The sequence below is a fragment of the Pithys albifrons genome, chromosome 7 (genome assembly GCF_047495875.1).
Source record: "Pithys albifrons albifrons isolate INPA30051 chromosome 7, PitAlb_v1, whole genome shotgun sequence".
In the NCBI taxonomy this organism is placed as follows: domain Eukaryota; kingdom Metazoa; phylum Chordata; class Aves; order Passeriformes; family Thamnophilidae; genus Pithys; species Pithys albifrons.
In genome coordinates this window covers 30,987,984-31,001,325 of record NC_092464.1, presented here as the reverse complement: position 1 = coordinate 31,001,325, position 13,342 = coordinate 30,987,984, and the positions used below count along the sequence as shown (strand labels likewise).

The 13,342-nt window shown below is 37.9% G+C and overlaps 1 protein-coding gene across 3 annotated transcripts in view; it reads right to left on the bottom strand.

The window, feature by feature from the left end:
- HDAC9 (histone deacetylase 9) overlaps positions 1-13,342 on the bottom strand; it is a 452,635-nt gene that overhangs the window by 196,907 nt on the left and 242,386 nt on the right. For all 3 annotated transcript variants that reach the window (XM_071560871.1, XM_071560869.1, XM_071560870.1), the window contains exons 9-11: positions 8,770-8,898; positions 6,010-6,125; positions 133-255 (exon numbers count right to left, since the gene is read on the bottom strand). In XM_071560871.1, the coding sequence (XP_071416972.1) occupies positions 133-255; positions 6,010-6,125; positions 8,770-8,898 (368 nt within the window). The remainder of the gene's footprint in view (positions 1-132; positions 256-6,009; positions 6,126-8,769; positions 8,899-13,342) is intronic.

Genomic DNA, 13,342 nt, shown 5'->3' with positions numbered 1-13,342 from the left:
CAACGCATAGAGAGGTCTGGTTCCTACTCTGAATTGCTAATATTCCAAAATGCTAAAACTAAAGAGAATAATCACAAAGTAGGTTTTTCTGGAAGCAAAAGTATACAGGGAGGCTTGAGACTGGTCACTTACACTGATTTGAGGTTGTATTGCTGGAAGTCCCAAAGTAATATTGGGTAGAGAAGGGGATGTGTAAAGACTCAACAAGTTCACTGATTCATCCTGTATCAAAAGGCGTTGCTGGGAAACCAGATGCTGGAATAAATGGGAAAAACAACAGAAGTAAATCTCCAAGCTTTTTATCTTGGTTATTTTATCCTCATATCCTGATACATTGAAAGTCAGTTATGTATCATTCATTTGTCTGCATCCCAAAGGAGTTCCAGATAAGCAAAATTACTGTTTCCCGTAAAAAAGCTGTTGATAGTTATGTTCTTAAGAAAACAACTGATATACGTCTGGGATTATTCCTTAGTTAGTAAATCAATTTTTCATGCAAAACTGAAATCTTGACGATTCCTAGACCATCTCACCAACTTCCCATCAGTTCAACATTAGTTCTTCTCTCCAACTGGATTTTCACTACTAGAAACTCAATGGGAATGTAGCCAATGAATTAAGAAGTATACCTAGCTGCATTGAAGGTGTCATGAGTGTGGATGTATTAAACCTTTACCACAGCTATTATAATTTTTGTCCTAAGGTATGAACTGTCGTTTCTAAGTATCCCATGTCTTTTCGAAGCCAGAATATGATATGGGGATGTTTCAGACACATAATTTACCTCCATTGGCAAGGAAATGTTGTGTAGAAAGTAAGGCAGATTGACACATCTGCCATTTAAAATAATGAGCTGTCACTCTCTCTGCATATACACAAAAGCAGTGTCCTATCATTCCCTGGTGATGGGATACCTTTCACAGCTTTCCTAATTCTGTTCAAATTAAAATCTTCAACACTTCTTTTGAAGTTTTGTGATATAATTTTCAAGGCTGTGGAACTGCTGATATATTTTTAATTACCATTGAATGAAACCAGACATTCTACAAAGATCATCCTTTGTCTTTCCATACATTAATTGGAAAGAAACATAAAAAGTTAGATTACCACAACAGGAATTTTTTTGAAGCCTTTGTCTTTCTGCTTGAACAGTGATGTTTTTCAACATATGGTCTAGTATAGTTGCTTAAATTGTATTTTCTGTTTAACTCTTGCTTCCCTCCCAGAACTTTAACACAATAAGAGCTACAAAGGTCTTATTAGACTTAGGAACTCTGGCATGATATGGTCCCCAAGGGAACAACATCCTTGAAAAAGAATACTCTGTGTAACAGTATGACACAGTGACTGCTTTCTTCCCAAACAAAAAGCATATGGGACTCCAATAATAGACCACCTCCAAGAGGGATACTGCACACTCGGGCTTTGACTAAAGTAAATATAATAACTTGTCAAGCATGTTGTGGGGAGCTATAGATTTTTCCCCGGACAAACCTGGAATATCAATTAACTCTGTAAAATACTTTGTGTTAATACAATGCAACTTCAGACCATCAATGAAAAGTGGTTCAGCACAAAAACACAGGATGTTATTCCAAAACATAACCTTCCTCATACAGTTTGTTTGGAGATACGACCTATCACTGAGACAATAACAGTAGAAGTCTATCTCTGTAATTTTCTTTGGGTACCTAGGGAATATCAACAGATAGCACAGAAAACAAAGAAGCTCCACTTCTATATTACATTCATTCCTAGCTAACAGTGACTTGCCTTGATAGCATCCACCTTTGACCATGAATAAATCCAAGTATGTGAAGACTATGGAGATATAATGAAGGGAGTTGACAAAAATATAACTGAAAAAGGACACTGCAGCAGCTCTAATGTGCCTTCTAGAATATAATCAAATTTGGAGCAATTGCAGCATCTATACAAAGACATGTCAAAGATATATGTTTCATTTTACGTTTGTGATATGCCACTATTACCTTCTATGATCAGAATTAATAAACCTAACAGTGGCAGGGTGCATAGCAGTAAAACACACTCTCACACTAAGGTCAGGCATGATAGTTTCATCAGGCAGAATCAATCATGTTATGGGAGTTTAATATTGAAAATGGGAATTTATTACTATAAACATTTACATCTAATTTCTAATACCACTAATAATCTGTCATTTTCATTTTGGTAAGTGATTGATTTTTAAAATTATTTTCAGGTAATATTAGCCTAAGCATCAGTTAAACCTCATATCTGAAAATAAATGGACTAGTCCACCTGCATAGATTAGGGTTCTCTGCATCGCAGAATCCCAGAATGGGTAATGTCGGAATGGAGTACTGGATATCATCTAGTCCAACCACCCTCCTCAAACAGAGTCCCCAGAGGCACAAATACGTGATTCCAGCTTCAACTTCTCTTTTTACACAGTAAACAATACCTTGCAATGGTGGCAAAGCTGGAGTTGCCAGCACTGTCATTTGGCAGAACAATGGCTTAAGTCATGTCCTTGTCCTACATGCAGACATGGTGGTTTGGATTGGTGCCTAAATTACCCCAAAGAGCAACTTGCCCTACTTGCTCCTCTATGTACTTACTCATTGGGTCCACTGAACCTGCTTCTTGATGCTTAAAATAGCCCATCAACAGAGTTATCCTCTTTCTTATACAGAGCACAAGAACTAAATGTAACAGTGCATGATCATCAGCAAGTAACCATGATGAGAGACGCACACGACGGTTGTGCTACTGGGACATGCTGAGAAGCAGGAACACCCTTGTGTGCATGCCTCTTTGCACATTTGTAGATTATGAGGGAAAGACAAAATGGTTTGGCTTTAATACATCTCAATTGTGGAACTACAGTATGGTTGTCATAGCTTTCAATATTCACAAGTACTTGCACTTGTATCTCTTGAGGCTTCTGTAATGTCTTTTTTTAAAAAATTAATTAGACTCTCTTCACATACATTTGATGCAAACCCCATCAGTACATCAGAAACCTACACGTTTTTCCACTAGCCCCTTAGAAAGATCACCTCAGGGAGCTAAGTAGTAAAAGCACAGGGCTACGGGGTTGCACAAAACAAGTATGTGGTTATCTACATGCCTGTAATTTGTCTCCTATATAATCAAGTTATATTCTACAAAATACTGCTCTCTGAAGCACAAATGAGAGAAAGAAATTGATCTGAAGCCCACTTACACCAACTGGAAACTTTCCATTGCCTTCAATGGCTTTTGACCAGGCTGTGAATGCCTAAAATTAATCATTACACATGACTAAAGCAGGTTGTCCCTCTGAAGTCAAGGGACATGCTGTGCAGCGGCTCAATGCTCCTTGCATTTCTCAGGCAAGAAGATTTAGTCCCAGCACAGCAGGTGACCTGAAAGTGCACGGCATACTACAGGAGACAAATAGCTACTGCAGTGAACCTTGATGATACTGGAGACATCTGGGCCTAATAAAAACAGGATTTTATTTATAAGGTGCAATTAAAATCCTGAGTTTAACTTTCAAGTTTCATATAATGAGACCAGTGTTTTAACAAATGGTACTGAAAGTACCATTAAGGGAACTGTGATAGTAAAAGATTATCTGCAAAACTGCAGCATTTGCAATGCACCTTTATTCATTCAAAAAATTGTAAATGTCTACCCACTGTCTGTTCCAGAGAGTAAACGGTTTAAAAGTCTCGCTATTTCAATGGATATGGTAAAAGTACTTTAAAAATCTGTTTCATTACTGATAATGCTCTAATTCTGCCCATGCACTAGAGTGTAATCATTTACGGTATTGACTCATGTTTTACTGGTAAATCGTTCTGTCATAGCAACCTGTTTTCCCCCAGCAAAAAGTGGTTTATTTTCTGCAATGAAAACTGTAGCTATCCACCCACTCAGATATGAGCACAACACTGCAAATGTCACAACAATGATTATGAAACAACAGCAGTGTGAGTCATGCAGGATTACAGAAAAACAAGTGATATTTTGAGTGATTTGGAATACATCCTATTATTAAAAACTTCTGTACTTTGTGTATCTCATGAAAAATTGATTAGATGTATAGCCTTTGAGAGCTGGCAGATAATGCTAAACTAGGAAAGAGATATATGTAGGAGTTTGGCTGATGTTAAACTACCAAAGAAAATCCCACTAAAATAAAAATGCACTGAAGCTGAGATTTATGGAAAAATGTTTAAGACCACAGGACCACAGCAGTAATAGTCAAGCAACCAGAGAGGTAAAGAAATCCCTGACTGGATCCAGAAATGGAAGTCTGTAGTTTCAGCTTCTTAGCACACACAGAGCTCAACTTCTAAAGAAACTTTTTAGGCTCATTTGAGTGTCTTTGATTGTATGTTGGGGCTATAATTTCTGATGTCTGACACAGTGATGGCAAATGACATGCAATGCAGAGTTCTATTAATGAGCAGAAAATAAGTCTTCTGGTTCTTGCTACAACCTTTCCAAATCTTTCTAACCAGAGACTGCCAGCCTGACCAGACTGTATCCATTTCTGATGGTGCTTCAACACTATGGACAAATGTCCAGGAACTGTAAGATGCAAAGCAACAAGCACGTGCATCAGTCTGAGACATTATTCCTTTTGCATTTTGCTGTATCCTCAAGTCAACTAAAGATCCATTAGTCAAGATTTCCTGTTTGCTACAGCATGAACACCCACATTATTACCAATTTCTATCTAAAACATTCCCAGCAGTGAAATATACAGCTTAATTGTACTGAACTCAGACCTGATCTAATCCTAATAATGGATCCTACTCTGCATCTTTTAAATTTCTTTGTCTTCATATGTGGGGGGCTATGAGGCAAGACCACATGTTAGCCATCAATGGAATTTTTTTTTCTTTTTGGTTATGGGCCAGAGAGAGGCTACTAATCAGTGTACAGAGGTCACCCACCCGCCCCCTGGATCATAGTTCACACACACAATTAATTCATTATGGCGAAGAGTCACTGCTGGAGGTTGAACTGCCCATTCCAGCTTTTTCTTTTTTTTTTTTTTTTTTTTTTTTTTTTTTTTTTTTGAGGTGAATGTCCTACCACTGACCTGGAGAAATAGCTCTGTTAAATCACATGTTCTTCTGCAGTTTTTCTAACATAAACAGCATAAACCAACAATTAATAGAAAACCTTGCCACCAAAGCAGGAGCTGCTGTAAATGTAGGCACTGGATACAGAATATTGTGGAATTTGATTCTTAATCACATTAGTTTACTACCCCTTTACATATGGAAAGCATGACTTAGGCATTTTACCTATGCTAAATGATTATCACAACTGATTTACCATCTCCATTCCTGTTGTTATAGGCATGTATGTATGAAACAGAAAAAGGAGTAGTTATGATTTCTTCTGTTTAAAATCTCACTTTACAAAGCAAGTATCCAAGACTTCCAGCATGTCATTTATGGTGGTAAGTACTGCCCTGATAAGGAAACTGAGTTACAGTAAAATAGAAAGCATATGTGACAATACAGTAATTACACAAATCTACTTCAGCACTCATCTGAATCTGACTACCTTAACTCATGTGTTAGGATCACCAATGCCTAAATCACTCTTTTGTACCTGAGAGTTCTTTATCAGTATTTAGCAGTGAGCATCTCTTCAGGTTGTCCCAGCTCTTTAGCTGTTCTTTACCTGAACATTACTCTTCAGGTAATGTTCTGTAACATAGGTGCTTCCAAGTTTCTTTCACAGCTCACTCCCACTCTTCCAGTAGCACTAGTGCTGCTTTTTCTTGGACTTTTGTTACTAAACAAAAGTTTAGTTTGTTACTCCTGAACATGCATCTCATATATGACGATATATCTCACATATAACACGCTTTGATGTCAACCTGCAGTGTCTTGGTATACTTGATAATTACATCTTTTGCAATTGTTCTGCTTGTGAGTATGATCAAATCAAAGTTTCCATCCTCTCTAGTCTAGGAATCTTAGCAATTATCTACACCACAATAATGAGTCTTACCTCAGCTTGAATGTTAGATGGCAAAACTGAGGTTTCATTTTCTGTTGTACTGCTGGTCGGACCATTGCTTGGGGAACTGGGACCTGATCCAGGAGAGCTGCTACTGACTGAGGATTCTGAGAAACAGATTAAACATACATGACTTTCACACTAGAGAGGTACACATGATCTTGATTAATTATATCCTCTTTATGGCATAGGGCTTTTTTGCTATTGAAAAGTATGTATCTGCTATGCTATTTATTTACATTAATGATTTTTAATTAATCCTCCAATTCTTTTGGTTTACCTTTTACAGTGCTAATGAGGAAAGACACTCTTGGTTTTCCCCCCTTCTGAACTGTCTGTTTCATGTAGGAAGAATTTACTATTTATTTTTCCCACAAAGATGATACTCAGTATCTGGCAGGGACACAGACATAGAGCTTGTAACAACTAAAGAAAAGAAACTCTTTCCTTCTTAATTGCAAAGAGTCCGGCCTCTCTCTGAGATCTAAATGACAGAGGTAACAGGCCTGCAAAACTCACAATAACATGTAATCATTACATGAGATCTACTGCCATCTCTTTCTAGTTAGGACAGGGACAAGCCCAGTGTGGACTAATCATTACATACACAATACTAGTGGCAAAATATACAATTTCACAACATCTTGGGCACAAATATTTACAATATGCAAAACTATTAAAATACCATTTGAAAAGCTGTATGTTATCTTGATTTAAAATTATCTGAGCTGTGTTTAAGACAAAGCAGAAGAGAATGATCTCATTGTGTGTTGTGTTATTTTAATTCTATACTGATATAAATTACATTTAGGTAATGGAAACAGTTAAGAAGGTTCAAGATGGAAGACTGCAGCATTAGTAGAGGTAAACCTATTCATGGGATAGCTTTCAAATTAAAGCACTCAAGAAGTTAAAATAATTAATACCTAAATGTGGCAGTAAATAGTCTATAGCTATTTCTTTTCTTCACTCTTTTGGCCTTAGTTCCCATACAAAAATAAGTTCTTGTTTTGACTGACATTACAGGAGACTTTCTACCTCTTACTTGGATCTCTTATTCTTCGATTTACTGAAGTGGATCTATGCCCAGCTACACTAACTGTCACGCCAAGGTTCTTGCACTGTATTTTCAACAGGTCATAAACTTAATTCTTTTTTTCTGATGAAAGGAAGGGGAGGGAGGCAGGCAGAAAGGAAGACAGGAATAAAAAGAAAGAAAGAAAAGAAAAGAAAGAAAGGGAGGGAGGGAGGGAAGGAAGGAAGGAGGGAAGGAAGGAGGGAGGGAAGGAGGGAGGGAGGGAGGGAGGGAGGAAGGAAGGGAGGAAGGGAGGGAGGAAGGAAGGAAGGGAGGAAGGGAGGAAGGGAGGAAGGGAGGAAGGGAGGAAGGGAGGAAGGGAGGAAGGAAGGAAGGAAGGAAGGAAGGAAGGAAGGAAGGAAGGAAGGAAGGAAGGAAGGAAGGAAGGAAGGAAGGAAGGAAGGAAGGAAGGAAGGAAGGAAGGAAGGAAGGAAGGAAGGAAGGAAGGAAGGAAGGAAGGAAGGAAGGAAGGAAGGAAGGGAGGAAGGGAGGAAGGGAGGAAGGGAGGGAGGGAGGGAGGGAGGGAGGGAGGGAGGGAGGGAGGGAGGGAGGGAGGGAGGGAGGGAGGGAGGGAGGGAGGGAGGGAGGGAGGGAGGGAGGGAGGGAGGGAAAGGAGGAAGGGAGGAAGGGAGGAAGGGAGGAAGGGAGGAAGGGAGGAAGGGAGGAAGGGAGGAAGGGAGGAAGGGAGGAAGGGAGGAAGGAAGGAAGGAAGGAAGGAAGGAAGGAAGGAAGGAAGGAAGGAAGGAAGGAAGGAAGGAAGGAAGGAAGGAAGGAAGGAAGGAAGGAAGGAAGGAAGGAAGGAAGGAAGGAAGGAAGGAAGGAAGGAAGGGAGGGAGGGAGGGAGGGAGGGAGGGAGGGAGGGAGGGAGGGAAAGGAGGAAGGAAAAGGAGGAAGGAAAAGGAGGAAGGAAAAGGAGGAAGGAAAAGGAGGAAGGAAAAGGAGGAAGGAGGGAAGGAAAAGGAGGAAGGAAGGGAAAAAAAAGAAAGAAAGAAAAGCAAGGGGAAAAAGGCTTCACACAGCAATGTTTGATCAGGGTTATGAAAGATCCAAAATGTCATATAGTCAATATCAATAATTATAGCAGCAATCTGAAAGGCTTCAAATTATTGTCAGAGCTGGGAATTAAAGACATCTATTTTCATGTTTCTGCTCTTTCAGTGGCATCAGACAAAAAGCTTCTGAGCACATAAAATACAAAGAAATCAGCTAAATCTAAGAAAGTGGACATCAAGAATCTCATTGAGTGTTCAACAAATGGAATTAATAAATTAGCTGTAAAAATTATAATCTGGAAAGAATTTATAAGGAAATTATTTAATTATTTTCATACATACATATATATCCATGTCGCAGTTTCACACACGACGTACTGTGAAAAGTTGTCACAAGCATTGCACATATGGAGACACGGACATGAATTTGTTCATGTTTTTTTTATTTCCACCTTAGTGTCATGTAATTCTGACATACCAAGTGAATTCAGATACTTGTCTGACAGACTAGTAACAACTGCTTGGATAATCACCTGAACAAGCCATTAACTAAATATCAGTGCAAAGTTAAAGCAAGAATTGTCAGAATGAGGTCAACTACTGTAAATGCTCTCTTTATTTAGCAAACAGTTTCGCTTTTGAAGTCTGATCACTATCCTGTGAGCCATCGCAACTGATACATACCTGTCACCTCAAAAAGGCGCTTCTTGAATGAACTGACACTTCCATCCTTCCTCCTGAGCAAAGGACTGCTTCTCCTTTCTGTCACCTTCTGTTTTAATCTTGAACGTACCTTCAAATTAGGCTCTGAAGCTGGATACGAAGAGAAGAAAATATGTGACTACAAATCAAATTTCTGCTTTATTTCAGGCACCACTGACCCTGTAGGACCTCATCTCATCCAAGGAGGGCTTTGGAGGAAGAGGTTTTACTCCCCAGCCATCCTGCTGCTCCTCACAACCTCAATTTAGATTAGAGGCTAAGAAAGAAAGGAAGAGATCTGAAGGGCTTCAAAGCCCAATATTGTTCTCATCGCATTTCAACTTTAAAGGTACCCATTAACTATTGTTAATATTGTAAGTATTAATTATAGATGAATGCAAATTTATTTGACATCATTTTATCTCTCTTGTAGGAGAAAATTTGGATGAAGACACATCTTGGAACTTGGAACCTTATAACTGGATTAAGGTCTGGTTACAGAAATAGAGAGAAGCCTCCACTTGTGTCTTTTGATTTCTCTTAGCAATATAAATTACAACAAGGCTTGCTGGCAGAACATTTCTTGGTCAGCAATTTTAGGCCCAGAACTTCAGTATTTCCTGAGTAACACACCAAACAACTAGATTTATGACAGTGTTCTAAGAACTTTTACAGAGAAAAATATATGCTCTGAAAATGAAGAAGTAGGATTGATTCCCAAAACCTAGGATTATATTTAATGCACCTTGGGCAAGTTCCACCTTTGTTTCTTAAATGGACACAGTCTTTTCATATGAAGGCCAGCTCTGCTGTACTTTTTACTTTGCAGTATTTTTAGCACAATAAAATCTTTCATGTACTCATTTATCTGTTCTTCTAAGTAAACCTCTATCAAATAGACTTCTAAGAGGCAGTGAAAGATAATAGTAGCATAGAATTTGTTTGTATTACCCTTTCTGGAACTGAGGCTTGGCTAAGCAATATCTCAAAAGCTGGAAACTGGCATCAATTCTCTCTCCTATGCATAGACTTAAGCCCAGCCTCAAAGAAGGAGAAAGAGTTAGCAGAAAAGCAAAATATATTATATCTTCACTCAATTCAGAATTACCGCATTGTCACTTTGGGGCAAGAACTCAATTCTACACTTCTAATTTCAATCCCTGCCTAGCATGTCAAATTGCGTATCTTTTTCCTGCTGTCCCACTTGTTGTTCCTTCAGGGATAGATAGGGAAGTTAAAAATGCTTACTGGAGAGCAAAGGGGCTGCATCTCGCCAGAGTGCTGCTGTGGTCTGCAGTACCTACAGTCACACGCTGGCAGTTGTCACTTATTACACTGCACTTGTCAAGAGCTTCCCTCTGAAGACCCTGTGCCTTGAGGACATTTCACACCAAGATATAGGCCAGCAAAACACTGGAAATCATTAGTAATAAAAATATTAACAAGAAATTTACTTTTTATCACTTACTATCACTTTCAGACCAATGGTTCTAACAATGAAATACAGAAGACTTGTTTGCTATCTAAGATACGATTTGAAATGAAACTGAAAATAAAAAATATAATAATGGGCTATGACTGCATTACACACTTCCAAGCATAGATCTCACCAGGTGTGATGACATTTAAAAGAATAGGTGCTCCATCTTTTTGCAGTTATGGATATTTCCACTTATACTATTCGGTACTCTTAAAAATTAGGTAAATATGTCTGTACCCATGACAGACTAATGTGACACAAATCCTCCGCAATACTCACTGGAGAAATTCTCCACTTCATGCTCAGTCATAGCAATTGCCTTTCTATTTTTACTGCATTCTCATCATATTCTGCGTCTGAATCAATCATATAAGCACAGAAAACAGACTTTGAAGTCAATGTCTGAAGTTATGAGCGATATGAGAAGATGCATGCAAGATGGCAATAATTTTTAAATGGAAATAATCTATTTTAAAATTAAAGGCATGGAAAAGAGTGGTTATAAAATCATAAAATAAACCTCACAATAAAAACCAAAGCCAATGTTTGAAGAGTGTTAGCTTCAAATACTGGCATTCCTGAATGTTCTCCACGAGATACTGCCAGCTCCTAGCATAGTATTTACTAGGACTCAATGGCTAGCAAAACGGATTCCTATTTCAGTGCACTAAATATATAAATCTAGCCAGTTTGAGGATATCTGCTCCAATGAACAAAATACAGAACCAGACATTGGTTTCTTGATTCCCAGCTGTGGCTGAGGCATTGACTTGGTGTGTGACTGTAGAGATCATACTCTGCTCCACCAAAGCTCCCGCAGAATTGTTATTGTTGACTGCAAGAGGTAAGGATCACAACAGCAATCCTACGTGCTTCAGTGCACTCCTACATGAGGGCAGGAATAATAAATTTATAACTCTCAACTCTCTTCTGATAGTTAAAAAGGCAAAGTTAAGTATTTTAACCCTCAAGTATAGAGCTGGGGATTAAAAATTATAAATGTATATCCATATTTATACATACTGACTTCCCCAAGGCAAATACATAAGATTATTTAGAAACTATTTTAATCATTTAAACTCTGACATGTGAATAAGTGAGCAAAAAGTGGAAATAAATATTTCAAAGCCTTTTTTTCCTTAATTAAAGTGTTCCCCTATTATTTGAAAGACACTTAGAAATTCTTAGTGGTAAATGGTAAAGAATTACTATAATTAATCTACCTTATGTTTCAAATGAGTATTTGGGTCAATATACTCAAAATACTTTAACTAGTGGTTCTTAGAAGTGGTCTATAGAGGGATAATGGTCAAAATAACTGTTTTGCATTAGCCACCCCATAAGTATTTCTATTGCACATTATTTGCTCCTTTGCTCAGCTTAATTAATACACTGCCAAGGTTGACTTTGTTCATCACCCAAAGGCATTTTCCATGTGGACAAGAAGTATCACATGGGGAGTAAGTGCCAAGTAACTTTTTGAGGGTAAAGATTTACTTAGCAGCTTGCTGTGGAGTAGTGTCCTCATGCAAATACAAGCTCCTAAAAATTAACCTTTTTTATTCTGATAATACCACAGAATTATTTAAAGACCTTCAGGATGTCTATTACTTTATACAGTGATTCAAAAGTAAACCAAGACACTGAGCAAGCAAGATAATTAGTGCAGGTGGCTCACTTGCTGTACATTAAGCATCCTATTGAGGTCCAGAACTAAAATGTAGATTGATTCTATACCATATAACAGACATCCTGTACCTCACCTTTCTGAGGAAATGGGGCCCTTTCTACAGTGCTGGAGGTGCTGAATTGGGTGGGGTTGGCTGGGTTAGATGACTCCAACTATAGTAGACTGAATCATCTGACCAAGGAGACCAAATGCCACATACAAAAGAAAAACACAAGAACATATGGCACGTGAGAAAAACAGGATGGCAAATTTTCATGCCAGCAGTCTGGTAGGTTGGGCTATGAATTTAAAATCCTGCTAAGAACCAGTATACATCTGACATTGTTTTAATTGGTCACTATTAGGCTACCTCTTTGCTCCACAAATCTTTGCACATCTACTATATTTAGCATTTTGGAACAAGTAATAAGCAGTTGCCACTTGAAGAAAGGGAAAATATATTATTTGAGAGTTTTTCATTGCAAAGAAAACAAAAAGACACAGAGGTTTTCTCTGGAGGACATCAAAGCCCATGTTATTGATCTCAATGGGAATCAGGTGATACCCATTTGAGTGATTCACTTGAGAGAACTTCAGGAAACTATTTTGTTTATGCAGCTATAGCATAATTTGAAATAACGAGATGTTGCAGTATATGGCTTGTTCAGTTTCAATACTGTTACCTGGATTATTCTCTTTTTAGTGCTAGTAATAATGGACTGGTAATACTCTTTAAAGGACTGTAAGTGGGAAACAGATATGAAAGATACAAAAAAAATAGTTTAAATAACAACAGAAAGTATCACAGGAAATCTAAGCATTGGTTACCAACTCCTTGGCATAACTTGTAATGATTTCAACAGAAGTGCAAATATTGGTTGTAGGTGAAGGACATTGTATCAATGATTTTTCTCCAGTTTATCGCTTCATAGAGGAAGAAAGAATTAAGTAACTATACTGTTAAAAATGGAAAATATGCAGGGTTCTATGTAGTTACACATTAATTTCATTACAACAAACATCACTGATATGGTGAAAGAATGCTAGTCTCTCCTAAGAAACATGGTACTCAAATACAAGCATAAGAGATAGGAAAATGATTTGGTGAAGTCATTATGTCCTATACTCCACTTTGCTTAATATTAGCAATTTGAAAATACTAGCATTAAAGAACATAGCCTGGGGCCAGATTGCTCCCAAATGAGCTATTTTTGACAAGGCTTTGTTTCACTGTTTCTTTTTATTAAAAACACAGAGATATTTAAGAAGAAGGGATAAAAATCCTTTTTACGCATGGGGAGAAGATATATATGAAGGGAATGTAAAAGACAATAATGGACTACTTTCTGATGGTTCCTGGAACACAGTACTACTTTTGTATCAGAAGAGCATGTGCCAACTTCAAA